Raw genomic sequence first — 21040 nt, 5'->3', positions numbered from 1 at the left:
TGTGAGGGGTTAGACCTTGAAGTTCAAAAAGAGGGTGGCATCCTAGCACCAAAGTCCTTGACTCCACCGTTATTAGAAGAGGAACAGGAACTAGTCAGAACCACCAAGCAGATATCCCCTTGTAGAGACGACCTCATTGATGATGTTGAAACCAAATCCTTAAGTTCTCCAAATGAACAGCCTGGAGAAGAACCAACTACAGCACCAGCAATCTCCATCGAACTACCCACCGAGGGTGACTTTCAGGGTACTGCAACACCAGAAAAGACCTCCCCACATCAGGATAGCATGGATGACGATTGTGAGACAGTACCCCTCGAGCAATGCGGTCCAGTCTCCTCCTTAAGTTCCTTAGAAGAAATGGTCCTGCACAAGGATTCGGGGGACGAAACCCAGCAAAAAAAGGCCCCGCTTATCCTGGAAGAGTACTTCAACGATGCCATGAAGAAGTTCTCCAACACCTTACTAGATGCTTTGATTAGTCACCTCGAAAGCTACAAAAACCCGAAAATAGATAAACCTCTATCGGTCGGAGTGAAAGGTGAGAAAGGAGAGTTTGGATGGGATCAGAAAGCAGCTGAGACAGAGATTGAAAAGGGACCGACGCAGAGACAGGAGAGTCCAGGCGAAACACTTCTGTCCAGTGTGGGTGCTGCGGAGGTCAATGAACTTCAAAATCTATCCAGCTCTGGTTGAATGAGGGGAAAAGAAGCCCATGGGAGGTGCAGATGATCATCATATGCACCAGTTCTCCTCAAGTTGGTCACATATTTATTTTTAAAACAGGGGCTCTGATGTTTGCTAGTTCCGAATCTTGAATAAAAAGTGTGATGGGAGTTCTTTTATGTACATCTGTTAGGATAAAGTGCTTAATAAATGGTAAATGGTCTGCACTTCTATAGCGCTTTTCAAGTCAATGAAGACCTCTCAAAGCGCGTTACAATGTGCTTCACACTTACCCATTTACACACACACACACCAATAGGGAGTCAGTCTCTAAACGTTTTGAGGATAATCAAGATGCTGAATGGTAAATGTTCTGCATTGATATAGCGCTTTTCAAGTCAATGAAGACCTCCTAAAGCGCTTTACAATGTGCTTCACACTCATCCATTGACACACACGCTCACACACCAATAGGGAGTCAGCCTCCAAACGTTTTGAGGATGATCAAGATGCTGAATGGTAAATGTTCTGCATTGATATAGCGCTTTTCAAGTCAATGAAGACCTCCCGAAGCGCTTTACAATGGTCTTCACACTTACCCATTCACACACACGCTCACACACCAATAGGGAGTCAGCCATGCAAGGCGCCTACCTGCTTATCGGGGGCATTAGGGATTTATATTTTTTAACCCTTTATTCTCATTTTAATTTGGTTTCTTAGCAAGAAAAGTAAAGTTTCACAATCAATTTGACAAAAAATGCAATAAATTATGATCTTTTCACTCTTACCGTTGATTTGTTTTAAAACTGCATTAATAAATGTTTTTTTTAGGTTTGATTTTGGTTTTTTATTACTGCTATTCTAGGGCGGATTTACACGTCTATTAATCTCTTAAACCAGTGTTTTTCAAACCTTTTTGAACCAAGGTAGTGAGGTATAAAAAAGTTCAGAAGCACACTGTCCGTCGAAAATACTTGAAAATGAATTGATGTCAAATATTTCATTGTACTACCTCATAAGTAGGTAATTAGTATATAAATAGAAGAAAATAATACTTAAATAAAGAAGAATGATGTGCTTTACTTATGTTTTTATTTTTTACAGTGCAATCTTAAACCGCTTCGTTAAACAAATTAAGTTATTAAATGTACTGTGCTACCTCAAGAGCAGATAATTAGTACATAAAAAGTATATAAAAAAATCTACTGCCACCTACTGGTATGGATGACTTATAGTTCCTCGTCTGAAGATAGCAAAAGTACTGAATAATGGCCTAAATTTTGGGAAAAATAAAATCGGGCAAATTCCAGCGGCATACTAGTCAGGGTCTCACGGCACACAGGTTGAAAAACACTGCCTTACACCACCATATAAACCAGAGGTCTCAAACTCACAGCCCGGGGGCCAATTGCAACCCTTCAGGATGATCGTTTGAGTCCCACGCCTTAATATAAAAGTTAAAGGGAGAGTGCATTCATTGACAACTAGGTGTCGCTAAAAATCGTCCTGTTATAATTCATGCTGATGGAATGTTTACGCCCCATGACCAAGCCTCTGGTTGATTGGTCCGCGCCGTGTTGATGCAATTATCCCAAACGTCCTTCGAAGCATTGGGAAAAGGGTGATAGGTCATCGCCCTTGCCCCCAGGCGAGGTGATAAGTCATTCTTAGCTACACAAACAGAAACCAAAGATACATTCCAAAGCACAGGCGTTTTTACGACAGCCTTCTCTCAGAGTTTGCCCTCAAACACTGAAGTCAGATTTTAGAACAAGAACAAGAAATATTTGACTTTATGTAAGATAAAACAGTGTATAAAATAGTATATAACTCCAGTAACATTACTTTCTTAAGCGTCTGCAGATGCAGAGTGAGGCACACAAATATTTTGCCTCTTGGCAGAGGCCAAGAATGATGTCATTTTGCTCTTGGCGGGGCTCATGCCATAGAAAATAAATCGTCCACTTGTATGACACACTGTCCTTTCAAGTGCAGCCCTTAGCCAATTATGGATTGATTTACTACTAACTGATTCTTATCATATTAATACAATTTTTCTTTTACTTTTAAGATTTATTTTATTGTAGGGATTTAAAAATAACTTTGCGTACAGTGGAATGTTTTTATCAGAACCATTGTGCCAAAAACCCCATCTAGCCCTGCCTTACCCAGACCCTAGCTTCCTTGCCCCCAAGTAAATTGAGTTTGAGACCCCTGATCTAGACAGTCATTAAAATCAATTTTAGCATGCAAATTCTATGGTCCGATTTTAAAATCTAGATCAGGGGTCACCGTCCAACTGGGTCTGAAATAGCAATCTGGTGGAAAAAAATACATCTCCGTTGACAAAAAGAAACCAACAACCTTAAACTTAGAAAAACTGTTCTATATACGGAATATACTCCATGTATAAACTCTTAAGCATGGCTATCGTTTGAGTCATGTCTCATGGTCATAAGTTCCACTGGGCTGCAAGTTAAGCTTGTACTTGCTGAGGTTCTGTGCTCCTTCCACATGCAAGACCCTCCTCAGTTCAATCAAGCACAGCATGTAGGCGGGCGTCTTGATGCCCATGTTTATCATCCTCTTCAGCTCCTCCATGGAAAACTCCTGCGCGTCATCGCCTGCAAGACACATTTCCATTCAAAGCGCTTTATTCAAGAAGTCAATGTATTTAGTCCCGAAGGCCACGTTAACCCTGGACAACTTCCTGCAGCTAAAGGCATGTCAAATACAAGACTTTACTCTTTTTTTTTATGTCTTTTGAAATTAAATTCAAGACCAAGTCGAGAAAAAAAACAAAATTGAAACAAAACGAAAACGAATGCATCGTGCCTCGTACACATCACCTGGCAAAATTTTTAGCCATGGCGAAAAACGTTGGTTGGGCAGCCACATGTCACGAAATGTCCGCTTACTGGGCATGGTCCAAGGTAAAGATCTCTGAAGTTACTATGTGTATTGTGGGTAGACCTAAGACTGCTCAGTCTGAAAGCGCATCGCCGTTTTGATACCACATTCCGGTCACGCCATCTTGACATGAAAATAATTGGTGAATTATTATAAAAAGACAATTGGTGTAATAATAGTCTGTAGTTTGCAATCATCTGTGGTCTGTGCAAACAAATAAACATGACTTGAATAAATGTTACGAAATCTTTTTTCTTCAAATATAATCTAAACCTTTGCTTGGAAAATGCTGGTCTATTAGTGATCCCGAGAGCCAAGAGGAAATCGGCAGGTTCGAGAGCATCCTCGATTTAGGCCCCGGTGCACTCTAAAACCCGTTCTTCAAGCCCAGTGGAACTGTTTCAATCTAGGCTTAAAACAAACGTTTATTCTATAGCTTATGAATGAGCTATATTTCATGTTGAATAAGTCTGTGTATTGTTTCTTGATGCCCTTGCAACATACATTTTGGCCTGGTCATCCTGAAAGGTGGATGACCTTCTCGAGGTTTCCCAGCGCTGCGGTTATTGAGCTTTCCCTTGCCCTCGTGTAGATTTGAGATCAGGGGATGCTGTTATAAAAGTCTGTCGTCTGTAGAGCCCTTTGAGACTTGTGACTAAGATCAGCACAAATAAACATGACATGATTTGATTTAATATTTCTAAAGAGTGCATTCATTTTCTCTCACCATATTGCAAACACTGACCCATAATGACAACAAATAGCATTTATGAAATTTTGCATTGAAAAAACATCAGAAAATAGTTACACTATACAGCAGCTACTACAGTATACTTGAAGGTGGGGTGCAAAGTTTGAAGTGTCCAACTGAGTTCAAAGACCTCTTACAGTATGCTTTATTTTTTATTTCACCTATCTTCTTTTATCTTTCTTTCATTAGGCCTATTTGGGGTGGAACAAATCTCCAAAAAGATAAAAAAAAGAGCCTTAAGTTAACAAATGCCACACCCCATCTTTAAAAGTTACTTGGAAACTCACCTTGAAACTGAGCCAAGTGCATGTTGATGTTTTGGATGGCTTTGTTGAGGTCGTTTAATGTAACTCGCTTCAAATACGCGGGCAAGCCGCAAAACTCCAACTTCGATATGGCATTCAAACATCTGGAAATGCAAACGGATCGCAGAATGAAAGCGAGAAGCAAAGACTTGAAAAGAAAGGCAGAATAAAAGTGACAATCATCACAAAATTTCAAAAAAAGAGCATTTAGGAAACTTGTCATTGTAAGCAGCACAAAAACGTAAAGCATAAAAACAAGTTTACCTGCGTCGGTGTTCTCTTTTTAAGGGATTCTGCGACTGCATCAAGAGCTGCAAAAATGATGGATTTAAACTGTAAATATGTTATTCTACCGTTGCATACTATTCTTGCTTAGTGTGCCATTCTCCCCTAGTTCAATAGTAGTAATATTGTTGATACGATAACATGTTGTTGTGAGTTCAAACAGGTGTTGATACGATAACATGTTGTTGTGAATACAGGTCTCAACTGTTTTTTTGTCACTCCCCTTCCCTTTAAGCAGAAGAAACCTTATGTAAACTAGGGCGTTCCTAATACAATAAAAAGGCAAGGACGAAAGAGACTTTTTCAGAGTGTCTCGTAGACTGTAACTGGCAGTCTCTGGTCATTTCTCCTTGCAAGTAAATTATACTCACTTCTCTGTGTCTTCTTTGAGTGCAGGTTTTATGTTTAAGTGTTGGGGTTAACCTAACAAAAAACAAAACCCATACTTGGACAAGGACGTACACCGGGGTCAGGAGCTTTTTTGATGCAAAAGGCCATAAAAGCACAAATATTTGTTTAATTTTAAGAAGGCCACACCACTTATTTGTAAGACAAAATTCAACAAAGCCACCAAAACCCACTCTCCACCAATTCTTTAGCACATTTTATTTCACTGTGTAACGTCTGACGATTTTGTAAAGTCTATGGAATAATAATAATAATGCCAGAGTCTTTCAAAAAACAAGGTGCTTTTATAAAAATGTCACCAAATACCGCAAACGAGGGTAACAACGAATTTACCTTCAGCGCACTGTGTGTATAGCTTTGCCCATTCCCACTGCTCACCCAATCAAATTGCTCTGGGTACTTTGCTCGAGCTTTTCGGTGTTTACTGTTTGTTCTGTGTCTTTTCATTATAAAGTGCCTCAAAATTGTAGATAGATTATTTAATGAGCTTCCATATAGAGCAGGGGTCAGGAACCTATGGCTCACGAGCCATACATGGCTCTTTTCATGAGTACGTATGGCTCGATGATAAAATGCTACCTGTGCAACTTCTTGGGTAATGTTACATTTCTAGTATACTCAATCTTAAGTCCAGACATACTCTAATAGAGCAATTCATTCGGTCCAGTATATAAAGGGCAGTTTTCCCTACAATTTACAATCAAAGTGTCACACCAACAGACCCCATTTTGGCTAGGCATCGCTGAAGGATCCTTTATATGGAAGCTCATTAAATGATGTACTTTCGTTGTTAAGACAACTTATGATAAAAACCCACACAAAACTTGCTATTACCCACAAACACAGGCCAAGTACACAGAACAATTCAATTGGGTGAGCGTTAGGGTTGGGCAGAACTATACAACAAAGCACGCTTGACCTTTTTACACACGCTCACTGTGCTGAAGGGAAATACATGCACACATTTTTTTGTCTGCAGTTTTTTGTGACCTATTTACAAAAGAACTCTGTTTGCACCTTGTTTTGAAACCATTATTAACAGACAAAAATGAAGGTCAAAATAAGCCTCAATGATCTTAAATAACTGGGAGGTAGCCAAGTTTGGTATACTTGTTGATATGGGACACAGGCTCTGGAATTGTTATCATTTCATAGGTTTTATCAAATCGGCAGACGTCACACTGAAATCGAATGTGCTTTTGTCTGGAGAACGGCGCTTTTGTTGAATTTTGTCTTAAAATATATGGTCATATATCATATATATATATATATATATATATATGGCTCTCTCTCCAAAATCAAATCAAAATATAATGCTCTTCTTGCGCTTTGGTAAACAAGGTTCCCGATTATATAGCAATTTACAGACAAAACAGAATCTATTGGTGTGACACCATGACTGTGGTCAAGACTGTTCCCTATTCATATATACTGGACTGAACCATCGATTGTGTCATCACTGCTTCCCACGATCAGCTCACATATATCAATGCAGTAAAAACATTGCGAATGTTCCATTTTATTTCTTAGCCAGACGTACTCATGAATAGAGGCATATTTGGCTCGTGAGCCTTAGGTTACTGACCCCCGCCATACACACTCTGTAAAGGTAAATTAACAATGACGGCATACTTTGCAGATGTCCTGCGTGATGGAGCTGAGATCGGGCATCTCTGGGGTGCTGATCTCAAAGATCTGCCTGGTGGCCCGGGGAGGGCTTAAGTGGAAGTCCTGCGTGGCTCCGTCAAAGTCAACCATGTTCTCCTGCAGAGAAGCAGAGAAACAAAACTGTTTCAGGTGTACCATTTATCTAATTATGACTAAAAGATGCTTTCATGAGATACAAAGTGCCTACAGTACCATTAGAAAAAAAAGATTTGAACAGGATGGAGAAACTTTATCCGTTTTCTTGCAAAACAACATTTTCATGGAAAATTATATATTTAGAGCGATGTCACTAGGCAAATAAACAAACTTTTGACATGAATCAAAATCCTTTACTGACCAAGTATCATTTTTTGGGCCAGGAGTCAGAAATCAGGTTATGAGTGATTACTTTAGCACTTTTTTTTCCAGAACAACCCAAACTTTCAATATCTGGCAATGTAATAACATTCTAAAAAGAAAAACAAAAAAACAACGGACTTGAACTGAACATTAAAACTATTGTAAGACAAGATAAACAGGAAATATGACCTGTAAAACAGACGCTGCCCGACCTACGAACGAGTTAGGTTCCGGACGATCGTTCGTAAGTTGAATTTGTTTCTTAGTTGCTTCAGTGCTATATTTTTTATGGAATGTATGTTTAAGGCTTGCATAAGTAACCCGCATTATTTTGAAACTGAAAAATAAACGTTTAATAAAATTATATGCTCTAAAACGTTGCAAAGCAGGCTGAATGATAAAGCATAGTACTGGAACACAAAGCTACACATTCGGCGTTGACATTCTGTGGTCTGTGAAGCCCTTTGACACTCCTTGTGATTAAGGGATTGGGTTAAAAAAATATATGGTTAAGCGACTTCCTCCTCCGTAATAAAAAGTGGCCGAAAAAGAAGCGATCCAACCATTTTCTCAACCGCATCAAGCTTTCTTTTTACACTTTCAGTTTGAAAGAAACGGCTCGCCTCTTCCTTACACTTTACACCAACCATATTGAATGGATGCACGAGATATTAAACAATAAAAACATCAACGTTCTTAGCGCGCTAGCGATACAGTACAGTGTGTTTACATTACACAAGAACCATGAAGTAGAAGCCGGATTTCTTCTTCGGGGTGGATGCTGGGTGACCTCTCACAGCGCCACACGCCGGTAGCGGTGGAAAGAAGTACTACAGTATTGTCCTATACTCGGAAAAAGGCGCACACGATACAAAATCTCACTTCCAGCAATGTCCGGATATCTTTCCACATCCCCCGAAAAATCTGCTGGAATCCGATAAGTCGAATGTACGCAAGTTGGGAGGCGTCGGTATATACAAAAAACGTTTTTGAGTCTTTCTCTCTCAGTCTTCCATATACAATATTGTTAAATATGTTCCTCTATGACCAGGCGTTTTGTGGGCCTGTGTGGTAGAATGTGAAGCAGTTCCTGGAAACAGAGACCCACAACATACATCACCCATCAATAGCGCAATTTGTTGCACTTTTGACAATCAAAACTAATAAAGTAATGTTCAAAGGATTCGATTTTTTTTATTGGTTACAGATAACAAAAATGCATTTTTATTTCGCCCAGCCTTTGTCATTTTATCACTTATGGTTGGTCCGTGGCCATACGTGTATGCCTGTGAAATACCGTTGTGGGAAGTTGCTGCCACCTTGTGGGTGATTTGGAGAACCACTTTGATTGAATTATAAATAGCGCTTGTCCAACGTGGTAATAAGAGATTAAAGGATGATTTCTTCGTGTCACTCACCAAGACCAACAAAGTAAGGGTTCGTATACCTTTTTCATGGACAAGTTCTAGCACTTCCCAAGGACTTTCAAAGCCAATTTTTCCATTTCTCCGGTACCATTCAAAGAAGTAATCCGATGTGAATCGTGTATTCCGCAATTGACATATTTTTTTATAAACTTGATATTTAGAGCTCGACTAAATCACAAACATATGGATCTGAGCAATATGAGAGTTCATATTTTTGAGAAGTAAATCTCTACCAATATAGGTGTTGGGTAATATCCATCCATCCATCCATTATCTGCACCGCTTCTCCTCAGTAGGGTCGCGGGGGTGCTGGAGCCCATCCCAGCTATCTTCGGGCAGTGGGCAGGGGACACCCTCAACTGCTTGCCAGCCAGTCACAAGGCACACTTACATACCTAGGGACAATTTGGACCGGCCAATTAACCTGACACGCATGTTTTTGGAACGCGGGAGGAAACCAGAGTGCCCACGCAAGTACGGGGAGAACATGCAAACTCCACACGGGAGGTTCGATCTCATGACCACAGAACTGTGCCGCTCATGCTCTAACCACTGCTCCGCCGTGCTGCCTGTTGGGTAATAATCACAGTAATATGCAGCTTCTATTTTCATTTGCGAGAAGTTTTTCCCATTACAATTTACCATTGGGAAATACGACCTTATTTTTTGGATGGGCAATAATGAATGTGCATAGCTTGCAACGATACATATTTTAGGTGTAGCATATGATGCATATTGAGAACGAACGACGATAGAACTCTCAATACTAGCGCCGGTACCTGCGTCCCCGGGATGGGCAACTCCATCACTTCGTATTCCCATGCATTTCGTCTGCAGGCAGAATCAGTGACGGGCGTCTCCAGGGTTCCTATGGAGTGGCTGTGTGTGCGTTCCGTGGCCGTTGGCTCTCGCTGAAAAGCAAGTCAACCTGAGGTTAACCCGGCGCTTCAATTATTATCTGTGACCGGATGACCGAACAGCGACATGATCCGTTAACGTAGCAAGATTAATCTTTGGGAGGTCTCCAGTGACTTGAGAAGCGCTCTATAAACGCAGAATAGTTAAACGATTGCTTGATATTGGAGGTAACACGTCATTTGGTCCACATTTTATCTTATCAGTATGATTGGGTTGTAAAGTCTCAAAGTGACACCCTAATTTGTTTGGCTTCATGCTGTCCGCTGCCAACATTTTTAACACAGCAATCACACCGGTCTTTGCTCGTCTCCCTTCGTAGTCGCAGAGAAGTGCTACATATGCTTCGTCAAACTTCCTTGTCACAGCTTTCGGGAGGAGACTTTTGTTAGCCTCTTTGCCTGTACGCCGCTAAGGAATCCCTTATATGAAAACTCATTTACAATTTAGGTTCACTGTTGAGACACTTTATGATGAAAACATGAATATATTTGTTTTTGTAAAGGGGTGAGAGCTAATAAGCTATGCTTCTGCTCACTCCTTTCTGAATATGTATTTTATTTCCTCTTCTTTGGTTTTCTGGTTTATGTAGCTTCCTCCTGTATTCAGAATGAATGACAGCAACAACAAAAAACTGAGAGAAAGACTGTAAACGGCCAGAAACACCAGCCAACCGCACTAAGCAAATTGATTGGGTGAGAGGTAAGCATTTAGATTTTTTTTCTAGAGAGCGGGTTTGGCAGTTTTGCTGAAATTTGTCTTAAAATATATGGCATGGCTCTCCCTCACTCGCTCTCAAAATAAAGAAAAAAATGTAACATAAATATAACATAAAAGGTTCCTGAGGCCTCTTATACTCAGTGCTCTATGATCTGTGTGGAGACTAAACGTAAACAAGTCATTCTGACGATGCCACTGTGCCCTAGTGTAATGGAAGTGCAATTAAACTTTATTCAGGGAAATTTAAAAAAAAAAAGAAAAAAAAAAGGTTCCCCGTAGCAGAGCTTCACACACCCCAGACAGCAGTATCACATCTTTGGTACTAAAATCGATTTTCTTGTACCTTTTTGCAGCTGAGTAGAGGTTTTAAGAAGGGCGTTTGGAGATTTGGCAACTCTGGGCTCTCAGGTTGAGGGTTGGCGATGCCCGGAGACCGGATGTCAACCTCTTCTACCTGCAGCTTCGGTGGGGAACACTTCCTTTGATGAATCTTGAACCCCGGTGTACAGAACACAGGCGGCTCGGGAGACTTCAAAGCTTCTAGCAATGGCAGACACAAAGGAATTATTGACAGGGTTCGTACATGGCCGAATTCTAGCACTTTTCAAGCACTTCATGGCCCATTTTTCGAAAATATCCAAGCCGATCAAAGGTACCTTTTGTTGTTGGCTTCCCTGACCAAATTAAAGTCGCTATCTTGCGGCTGGCACATACTTTGTGCTATTCAAGTAGTGCTAATATTTTAAGCAATTAATAAAGGGGATATAAGGAGAATCCATCCATGTATTAAACAAATGTGTTGATTCATACCTTTATTGATTTATTTTACAGGATATACAACAAACTCAATTCAAATTTGTGGGTTTTATGAAGCAAACGAGAAAAAACGTGCCGTTTTTAAGCTAGCCATTTGGCTACCTTTTTAGCTTTGTAACGATCTCCCTACCTTTTTAGCTATTTAACAAGCTTTCTAGCTAGCCTCGTCATATGTTCGCATCCTATTTAGATAACATTTTACTTTTTTTGCCCGTTAAAAAAATACTGTTTGGCCTCCTTTCTAGCTAGCGAGCTTTTTTTTTAGCTTTCTATCTAGATTTTTACTTGTTTAGCTAGCTATCTAACTCCCTTTTAGTTTTTTACCCCTTTACCTTTGGCTAAACACCACACTATCTTTTTAGCTACTAAGCAAGGTATCCAGCCATGAGAATATTTTAGATATTCATCGATAGCTGGGTGCCCTTTAAGCTAATTGGTAACAAAAAGCAGCTCTAATATTTTGCTTTAATTGCGATTATTTCAAGACCAATTGCAATAAACCCATCTATTTGAAAGCAAAATAAAGAAATATACCATGTAGAAATCGGCGTATTTTCTCCTACCTTCTTTTTCCAGACTTTCACTCACAATCGGTACCGTTGGTGTTACGAGGTCCGGTGCAGGCCTGCATTTAAAAGAAAATATATTGTATTAACATTTTTAAAGGCCCAGTGTGCCATATTTGACCACGAAATAACAGTGTAGTCTAATGCAAATGAAAATAGTGCCAAATGAGCACAGCATAGCAGCAAGATGACAGAAAAAAACATGGCGGCAAACTCTACATAGGAATTCCACTATGTAAAAGGAATCTCTCCGCCTATGATTTTTTTGGGGAAAAAAATATCATTATTCAAATCAATGATTTTTTTTGTACCACCCAGAGGCACTAAATATTACACAATGACTTTTTTAGACAGGGGTCAGGAACCTTTTGGACCCCAAAAGCCACAAAAACAAAATATTCAAATTTTTTGCTTGAGAGCCATATCATGTACTTTTAGACAAATGTAAAAAAAAAAAAGACCTGCTCTCCAGGCATTTGCTAACTCTTCAAGACATTTGATTCCACTCTGTGATGTTTTATGATTTGATCAAATCTATGAAATAATAATGGCAGATCCTGTCTCCCATATCAGTATAAATATACCACTTAAAATTGGTCTCCCTCCCAAAGTAACTGAAGAGTGACCATCATTGCTGTCCTCAATAATGTTTTCAAAAGTTCCTTTGTGAAAATATCACAAAATACCAGCGTGTTCCCCTTTGGTGTAGACAGCGCTGGGTGTGGGCAGAACACTGTTTGCACACTGTGTATATCGCTCCGCCCATTCCCACTGCTCATCCAATCAACTTGCCCTGGGTGCTTTGCGAGGGTTTCTGGGTGTTTAGTTTGTTCTGTGGGTTTTTATCATATCGAGTCTTAACAGTAACCATTGATTGTTTAATGACCTTCCATATATAAGAACATTGTTTTGCGATATACGGCCAAAACCCAGTCTGTTTTGGTGACACGTTGACAGTCAAATTTCAGTTGAGACAGTGCCCTATATGTAACGGGTGTAATAATAACTTTTGTTTTGTTGAAATTCCTGCTGAAATATGTTTGTATAGTTTGTGTATAAGTGTCCTGCAATGACAAGTCCCACAGCGCCACCTGCTGATATGGTGTAAGGTTTAGTTTAGCCTCTGATTTTATGACCGGAAGGCAGATATTGTTAGCAGTCTACAGCGCGCTGCTAACGGTAAGTTTTGATCTTTTGGTGCTCCGCAAAAAGTTTATTAACAACATTAAAACCACAACTGACAAATCTTGCAACATCCACAGTAATGTAATCGATCTTGTCAAGCTGTTTGGATTTATTTTCGTTTTGTTTCTGTCGCCATTAATGTTAGTTGCCGTACGTTGTACTCGACTGAAAGGCTAATTTCCTTCATAGATGTTGAAAACCAGCGGAGGTGCTAACCACATGGTGTGTGTGTATGTTGTGTCGCTCATTGCAGGTGTTCCCGTTTTCACACTCGTTATTGTAATTATTTCTATTTTGACAAATATATAAAAAAGATGATGTTGGTTAAAATTCAGATTAAAAAATATGTCGAGTTGAATTCATTGTAAAAGTTAAAACCACTATACGATCACTTGTTAAAAGTATCTTGTTAAAATGTATGTAAAAATTATTGTAATTGTTGATTTTCTCAACTGTATTGTATTTTATTGTAACTGAAAAGAAAACTATTTGTTTGATATGCTTTGAGCAGTCTCCAGCGCGCTGCTAACGATGTTGAGAACCACTGGAGGTGCTAACCACATGGTGTGTGTGTATGTTGTCTCACTCATTGCAGTAACAAGGGATCAGAATGGAGATTTTCATTTTCAGCTGAAATAGCCAGCGTCCAGGAATAAACCAATTCTGATCCCTGAGTAACTGTAATAAAAGCCTCATCATCCAGTTCAGCCTGAATGTGGATACTTGGTGGGACTGGTACACCGCAGTGACATTTATAAACTGGAATGAACCGTTTTTTAAAAATTGATTTAATAACTCCACGTGCTAAGATCGCCTCGCATGTAACGACGCAGTGAATAATTGTACATGTTTAATTTGATCTCTGAGCCAGATGTACTCATGGCTCGCGAGTCATAGGTTCCAAACACCCGCTTAAAGACAACAAGCGGAGATGCCATGCCATCTCCTCCTCGTACCTGACATCAGCAGTTTTCTCCTTTAGCAGCTCCATGGCCAATTTGTTATTGAGGAACATGGTTTTCTCCGAGAGGCCGAAGTCCTCCAGTTGCGGCGTGTGAAGCTCGCTGGCGTCAAAGAGCCGGGGGCATTTGGGAGTGGCCGGGAGCGGGGCGGGCACCTCCGGGCGAGGGCGGCTCAGTTCGGGCATGGCGGGCTGCCCGTCAAACTTTGAAATGTTCTGGCGGAGACGCAGCTCGCAAAGACCGAACTCGGACAACTTGGGCGTGTCCATGGAAAATGCTGCTGGTGCTGGATGCGGCGGCGTTATTGGCTGCCTGCATTCCTCTGCCACCTCTACCTCATCGGCAGCATCCACAACGTCATCTTCGACTTCTTTCTCAGACTCGGTCACAACCAAGTCTGTGTCCTCCGACGTGGGTGTTTTGGCTACAAGTGGCGAAAAAAAAAAGGTGAATAGTAATTTGACTGCATTTATATAGCGCCAGAAATCACTCACTGAGGAACCCCAAAGCACTTTAACGAAAATTGTCCTTTTGTGTGTCCATACAACAAAAACACTATAACCGAAAAATAACACAAATACAACAAAGTGACTGCAAAACTAAACAAATTGGGTACTTAAAAGCAGGGACCTCCTATATAATTTTGTTTTCATTCCGAAAACAAAGAAATACTAACGAAATACTACCACAGTAATACTAGAACACCAAATTACTACGACAAAAAAAATGAAAACAGAAATTCTACAAAAAAAACTACAGAAATATTACAAAAAGACTAAAGCTACACTGCAAAATACAACTATGGAAATACTACAAAATTACAACAAAATCAAATATAACAATGTAGAGCTTAAATACATCAATTTGGTTTCATTCTGAAAAGAAAAAAAACATGGAAATACTACTACAGTAATACTATAATTCAAAAATAAACTACTATAGAATTATTACAACAGAAATACTAAGAAAAATACAACTACCGGTACAGTAATTTTACAAAGATACAGAAATACTACAAAACCAGTACTATGGAAACACTTCAAACACTTCTAAAGAATGACTACAAAAATACCACTTCATCAATACTGTAATACAATAACACTACTATTTCCAATTATTTGCAGATAGTTAATTATTTACAGTGCAAATACAGATTACATGCAGTTCATTTGAGTGCAAATTTGAATTCAGTACTTTAGTAGTATTGTTTAAGTATTTCAGTAGTATTTTTGTAGTCATTCCATAGAAGTATTTTTGTCGTATTCATTTAGTATTTGTGTATTATTACTGTAGTTGTATTATCGTAGGTGTTTCAGTAGAAGTATTCCTGTGGTAGTATTTTTATATTATAGTATTGAAGTGGTAGTATTTTTGTATTTTTTTATTGTATTTAAAAATTTTAGATTGAAAGTAAAATAATATATCAGGTCTCTGTTTTTTGCTCGTTCTTTAAGAAAGGAGACTAAATTGCAATTATCAACTATATCAAATCGCAATCCTTGTAGGATCGCAGTTATAGAGAACGGTGATATCAATGGAATCTGCACCTTAGTATCGTGATACAATTGAATTGTGACCAAAGCATATCGTCCCCCACTATTGTTTACATCAATTTAAAATCATTTTTTGGCACAACGGGGCAAGGTTGAAATTATGAACACAGGTCTAGCGCCCCCTTTTGCAGTTTAGTTTGGAAAATAGCATGTGAAATGATAGACCCGGTCATAATTGTGTCAATAATTCCATAGATAAATCTCACCGTAGTAACAGTCGCGCTGCCCACAAAATGATGAACTTATAGCATGAAAAATACGATAATCATATTAATAGTCAGTGACTAGTGGACTATTCAAATAATCGTTAGTTGCTGCCCTAAAGTTAACGCACCAGATTTATTAGTACACAACTTACCGGTCGGTCCTTTGTATCCGTATTTCTTAAAATGTTCCACCAGTTTGCGGATGTCCTGGCTCACAGTAGCATGCGCGGCTTGGCAGGTCAGGATAAAGGTGTCCGTCTCGGTCTTGTGTGCTTTCTGCTTAATCAGTTGGTCCTGCAGTTCACTCTACAATGGACAAATGCTTTAGTTGGAGGGTACTGCCCCGCGAGCAAGGCATTCCCCCGAACCTTTTCTCACCCATCGTCTCTGCCAACACTACCAAACACCCACAGTTCTTTCACAGGAAGTGAGCAGACTCTCCGGCTGTACAATAATCATTTGAAACCCCAAAGTGTTCATCAGTAATCAAAAAATGAATTATTTTTTTTTGCCCATCCTTTCGCCAGATTTTTAGTTTTTGTGTACAATTAGCAGCAAGATGGCGGACAATTATACCAGCTCCCTACTCGTAAGGCTCATGTTATATAATTCTATCTATCTATCTACCCTGGTCATATCCCTCCAGAGGGGTGACGGACAGCAAGACAAACAAATACAAAATAAAGAAAATTTAAAAGAAAAAGGGAAAAAGTAGCAAAAAACACACACAATTTTTTGGGGACCATGGCCAACCCAAATGCCCAAACCCCCAAACAAGTGAAGCACCTCGGCACCTAAGTCGGTCATGCTTTCGTCCCTCCAGATGAAACGGGACACAAGAAAGCGGCCATGTCACTCAGGTCAGGGTGAGACAACACAATCTTTTGTTCAACAGCAGGGCCCGACAGCTTTTGCTGGTTTACCCCTGCCGCATCATATGGGTGCCCTGCCCATCCCTTAGAACGTGTCTAAACATCCCACTATCCTTTTACAACACCTCTCCACTCATTCCTATCACCAGCAATATAAATATGATTTATATAATATGAATGCCAATATCTCAACAGTATTTTAAAAAATGCACATCTTAAGGATTGTGGTTTTTTTGCAAATAATTAAAATCGAAATTCTTCTTTCAACGAGCGATATTTTTACCTGTAGGGGCACTGAATAATACACTCTGTCCCTTTAAGTGCAGCCCTAGCGTAATATGGGTTCATTCATGACTGATTGATGGATGTTCATATGATTTTTTTTTTAATCTTTAAATCTTATTTTGGGAAAGGAAATAGAAAAAAAATGATATTCGAAAACAATGTAATGTTTCTACATGAACTTTTTTTGAAAATCTTCATTTGGCCCAACCTCACCCAGACCCTAGCTCCGGCAGGTAAATCCAGTTTGAGACCCCTGGTCTAAAAAGGTCCCAGTAGCGAGCTATTTTCAGAACCAACCTCTTCTGGTTTTCTTGGGGCCTACTTGAAAAAGAAATGGCACTTACTTTGAGGCCCAACACTTCTCGGTTGACGTCATGATAGGCTCGCGTGGCTTTCGCTGCCGCTTCTGAATGGAAAAGTACAAATCATATTGGAAATGTAATAACATTTTGAAAGTGAATTTGATTGTAGCCCGATAAGACAGTGTTTTTCAACCTGTGTGTCGTGAGACTTTCTTTAGTGTGCTGCAGAATATTGTCGAATTTGATCTTTTGAAAAATGATGGCATTGTGCAATAAAGTTGCTTTCTTCTTTCGATCTGCTGTGTAACTGTCACACTCGGTAGGTGTCAGATTATTTTACTTTCTTTTAAGATACTTATTTTCTGCTTATGAGCTTGTTTAGGGAAATAGATCATATAAAAACATTTTAATTGTTTTGATGAGACTGATTGTATTGCAAAAGAAACACTAAAACAAGTCAAATAGAGTAAAACGTTTTTTAAAGTATTTTGCTGATTGTAATCAAGTCATGTTTATTTGTAGCGCAAATGTTTATTAATCACAAGGAGTCTCAAAGGGCTGAACACACCACTGACTATTATGACTGCATCCCCTGATCTAAAACCTACATGAGGGCAAGGAAAAACTCAAAAACCTCCACATGAGGAAAATGAAGAAACCTTGAGAAGGGACCGCACATTAGGTGATCCTCTTTCCAGGATGACCAGGCAGCAATGGATGTTGCAATGACAAATAATACACGGATATTGTAAACATAAAATATAGGTTATTCATATGCTATAGAATAATAGTGTGTTTTAAGCCTAGATTCAAACATTTCCACTGAGGTTGAAGATCCAATCTCAGAGGGACAGAGCATTCCACAACATCATGGGCCTGAATGGAGAACCTGCAAATTTCTTCTTGGCTCTTGGGAGACCGGAGAATAATCCTTTCCTTATTTTACTAAAAAAAAGTTAGAAGATAATGAAAAAATATTTGTTCCCAAGGGTAAATTAATTTTGTTCATTTGGTTGTTTTCCTAGAAAAACAGATAACACCGATAACACACATTTGACCTGATAAGTGAAGCTCTTTGAGACTCCTTGTGATTAAGGGCAATACAAATAAACTTGACTTCTAGTTACACGTTAAGAATATTACTGGAATATCTTTTTTCCATCTTCGTAATACTGCTAAAAATTGCCCAATGCTGTCCCAGTCCAATGCTGGGATTATAATGAATGTGTTTTTTACCTCCTGTTTCCATTCCTGTAATATAGAACTCTAGGGTCTCCCGAAGTATAGAAATTCAATCTCCGACCTAAATTGAACTGTTGGAATCTAGGATTAAAACACACGTATATTCGATATCTTAAGAATATTTCATGTTTATGATGTCTGTGTTGCAGCCTGGTCCTCCAGGAAGGGGGATGACCTCATGTGCGGTCCCTTCTCAAGGTTTCTTCATTTTCCGCATGTTGACATTTTTGAGTTTTTCCTTGCCCTCATGTAGGTGTAACCGCGTTGTACGTGTCCCACCAAAGATCCACATTCACGCTGGACTGGATGATGAGGTTTTTATTATTACAGTTCTGCAAATGGATGAGTCACAACATTAGCTTTTTCTGCTGGGTTTGATCTCTTTGTAGTACTCTGGTTAAACTGACAAAACCCCGCCTCCTGGTCACATGTTAGAAGCCAAAACCAAACCCCACCCCATACCAGCAGATGGCACTGTTGGACTCAGCATTGCAGGACATTTACCAAAAACTATACACATATTTTAGCAGGAATTTCAATAAAATAAAAGTTATTATTACACCCGTTACATAGGTAGCAGATCAGGGGATGCTGTCATAATAGTCTGTGGTTTGCAATGGTCTGTGAAGCCCTTTGAGACTCCTCGTGATTAACGCCTATTCAAATAAACATGACTTGACTTGAGGTTTTTGAGTTTTCCCTTGCCCTCATGTAGGTTTTAGATCAGGGGATCCTGTCATAATAGTCATTACAGCCCTTTGAGACTTCTTGGGATTAAGGGCCAAACAAAAAAACATGACTTGTTTTACAGTAGGGGCAGCCCAGCGGCGCAGTGGTTAGCACTTGTGCTGCACGGTTCTGAGGTCATGAGATCGAACCTCCTGTGTGGAGTTTGCATGTTCTCCCCGTGCTTGCGTGGGTTTCCTCCACTCCGGTTTCCTCCCACATTCCAAAAACATGCATGTCAGGTTAATTGGCTGGTCCAAATTGTCCCTAGGTGTGGATGAGCAAGTGAGTTGTTTGTCTCTGTGTGCCCTCTGATTGGCTGGCAAGCAGTTGAGTGTGTCCCCTGCCCACTGCCCGAAGATAACTGGGATGGGCTCCAGCACCCCCGCGACCCTACTGAGAATAAGCGGTGCAGATAATGGATGGATGGATACTGTCATAATAGTCTTTAGAGCCCTTTGAGACTTCTTGGGATTAAGGGCCAAACAAATAAACATGACTTGTTTTACAGTAAAACTTGAAAAAAATGTGTGAGAAAATAGTAAAACCCAAAATTTGAGGAAAACATGAACCAAAGTAAATAACCTGTATTGCCTACTGGACCACAGTAACGCCAATAATAAGAAAAACATTATACTGTCAATTTAAGCAATATGATAATTTATGCTTTAAAAAAAAAACACAAAACTGGCGACAGGAATTCATTTTGGAAAAAAAAGCTTGAAAAAAACGCAATAAACAAACAGACCGTCATCTTCAGTGTCCCCATCTTCCAAAGCTTTGTGAAACCGGGCCGACTCGCTTTCCAGCGTCCTACACAATCCCGTCAACTTGTCGAAAAACTCCTCCGTGGGGTCCATTTTAGTGAAACAAATGTCAAAGTAATGGTAAGAAAATGGCAAATGAGGCGTTGTGGAATTGACGTTTTGAGATTGGCGCCACTGCTTCGTCCCGGAAGAGTTTCTTCTTCGTTGCTTGGTCTTCTTCTTCTTCGAGTTTAACGGTGGTTGTGGCATCCATCACTTTGGTACTCTAGCGCCCCTCATTATTTTCCATGATTTTCGACTACAGTACACCAGGGTTGGGTAGCGTTACTTTAACTTCATTACTTTCACTTACTTTTGGATTACACCAATACCAAATATGCTCATAAAAGGCAAAAGAAACTAAATAGGAATCAAATGATGACTCACAACACGTGGTAAGCTTTCTCTCCTGGCTTTGATCTCTTTGATCTCCGGCAAAACGAACATCAAATGCCACGGAAACAAAATAAAAATAAATCCAAACAGCTTGCCGACATCATTTTTGCCTTTCCGTGTATTCCGTTACTCCCTGCACAAAATGGAGTCATTTGATTCATATTTAGTTTCTTTTGTCTTTTATTAGCGTATTTGGTATTGGAGTCATCCAAAAGTAACTGAAAGTAATCCAGTTAAAGTAACCCTACCCAACCCTGCAGTACACTATACTCGGAGGTTGTGTTAACCCACCAAGGATTCTTAACTTTGTTTGGAACGTCTCTTTAAAAAATAATAATACTGACCGCGGTGTACTTGTCCCACCAAAGATCCACATTCACGCTGGACTGGATGATGAGGTTTTTATTATTACAGTTTCAGTAGCAGTTCTCTCTGAAAACTGCAAATGAATGATTCACAACATTAGCTTTTCTGCTGGCTTTGATCTCTTTGATCTCAGTAGAAGCTCTCTCTGGAAACTTGCCCAACAAAGCATATCAAAGAGCTTTCTTTTCAATTTACATAAAATACATTTTAGAGTATCACAATACGTTTTTACATCCATTTCAAGAAGATACTTTTAACAAGAGATCGTATAGTGGATTTTTAACGTTTACAATGAATTCAACATATTTTTCTTTAGTCTGAATTTTAACCAACATCATCCTTTTTAATATATATGAGAAA

The 21040-nt window shown here is 39.5% G+C and overlaps 1 protein-coding gene across 1 annotated transcript; it reads right to left on the bottom strand.

The window, feature by feature from the left end:
* Positions 1 to 1744: 1744 nt before the first annotated feature.
* ska3 (spindle and kinetochore associated complex subunit 3) lies at positions 1745 to 20130 on the bottom strand. Its single transcript, XM_088352674.1, has 11 exons — positions 19861 to 20130; positions 17187 to 17248; positions 15838 to 15991; positions 13921 to 14350; positions 11777 to 11838; positions 10741 to 10937; positions 9542 to 9673; positions 6961 to 7092; positions 4900 to 4946; positions 4618 to 4739; positions 1745 to 3293 (listed from the first exon to the last, which is right to left on the bottom strand). Exons 1-11 carry the CDS (start codon positions 20126 to 20128, stop codon positions 3109 to 3111), a joined length of 1791 nt encoding a protein of 596 aa, XP_088208800.1. The 5' UTR covers positions 20129 to 20130; the 3' UTR covers positions 1745 to 3108.
* Positions 20131 to 21040: the final 910 nt, after the last annotated feature.

The sequence above is a fragment of the Urocampus carinirostris genome, chromosome 14 (genome assembly GCF_059441175.1).
Source record: "Urocampus carinirostris isolate Australia breed hairy pipefish chromosome 14, RoL_Ucar_1.0, whole genome shotgun sequence".
NCBI lineage: Eukaryota > Metazoa > Chordata > Actinopteri > Syngnathiformes > Syngnathidae > Urocampus > Urocampus carinirostris.
This window is presented reverse-complemented; position numbering and strand designations above follow the sequence as displayed.

Coding starts and splice junctions, on each gene's coding strand:
- ska3 (XM_088352674.1), bottom strand. CDS start 20,128: ATGCCACAACCACCGTTAAACTCGAAGAAGAAGAAGACCAAGCAACGA. Junction 4,947..6,960: donor TCACGCAGGACATCTGCAAA/GTATGCCGTCAT, acceptor TCATTTTTGCAG/CTCTTGATGCAGTCGCAGAA. Junction 3,294..4,617: donor GCACTTGGCTCAGTTTCAAG/GTGAGTTTCCAA, acceptor TGTGTCTTGCAG/GCGATGACGCGCAGGAGTTT.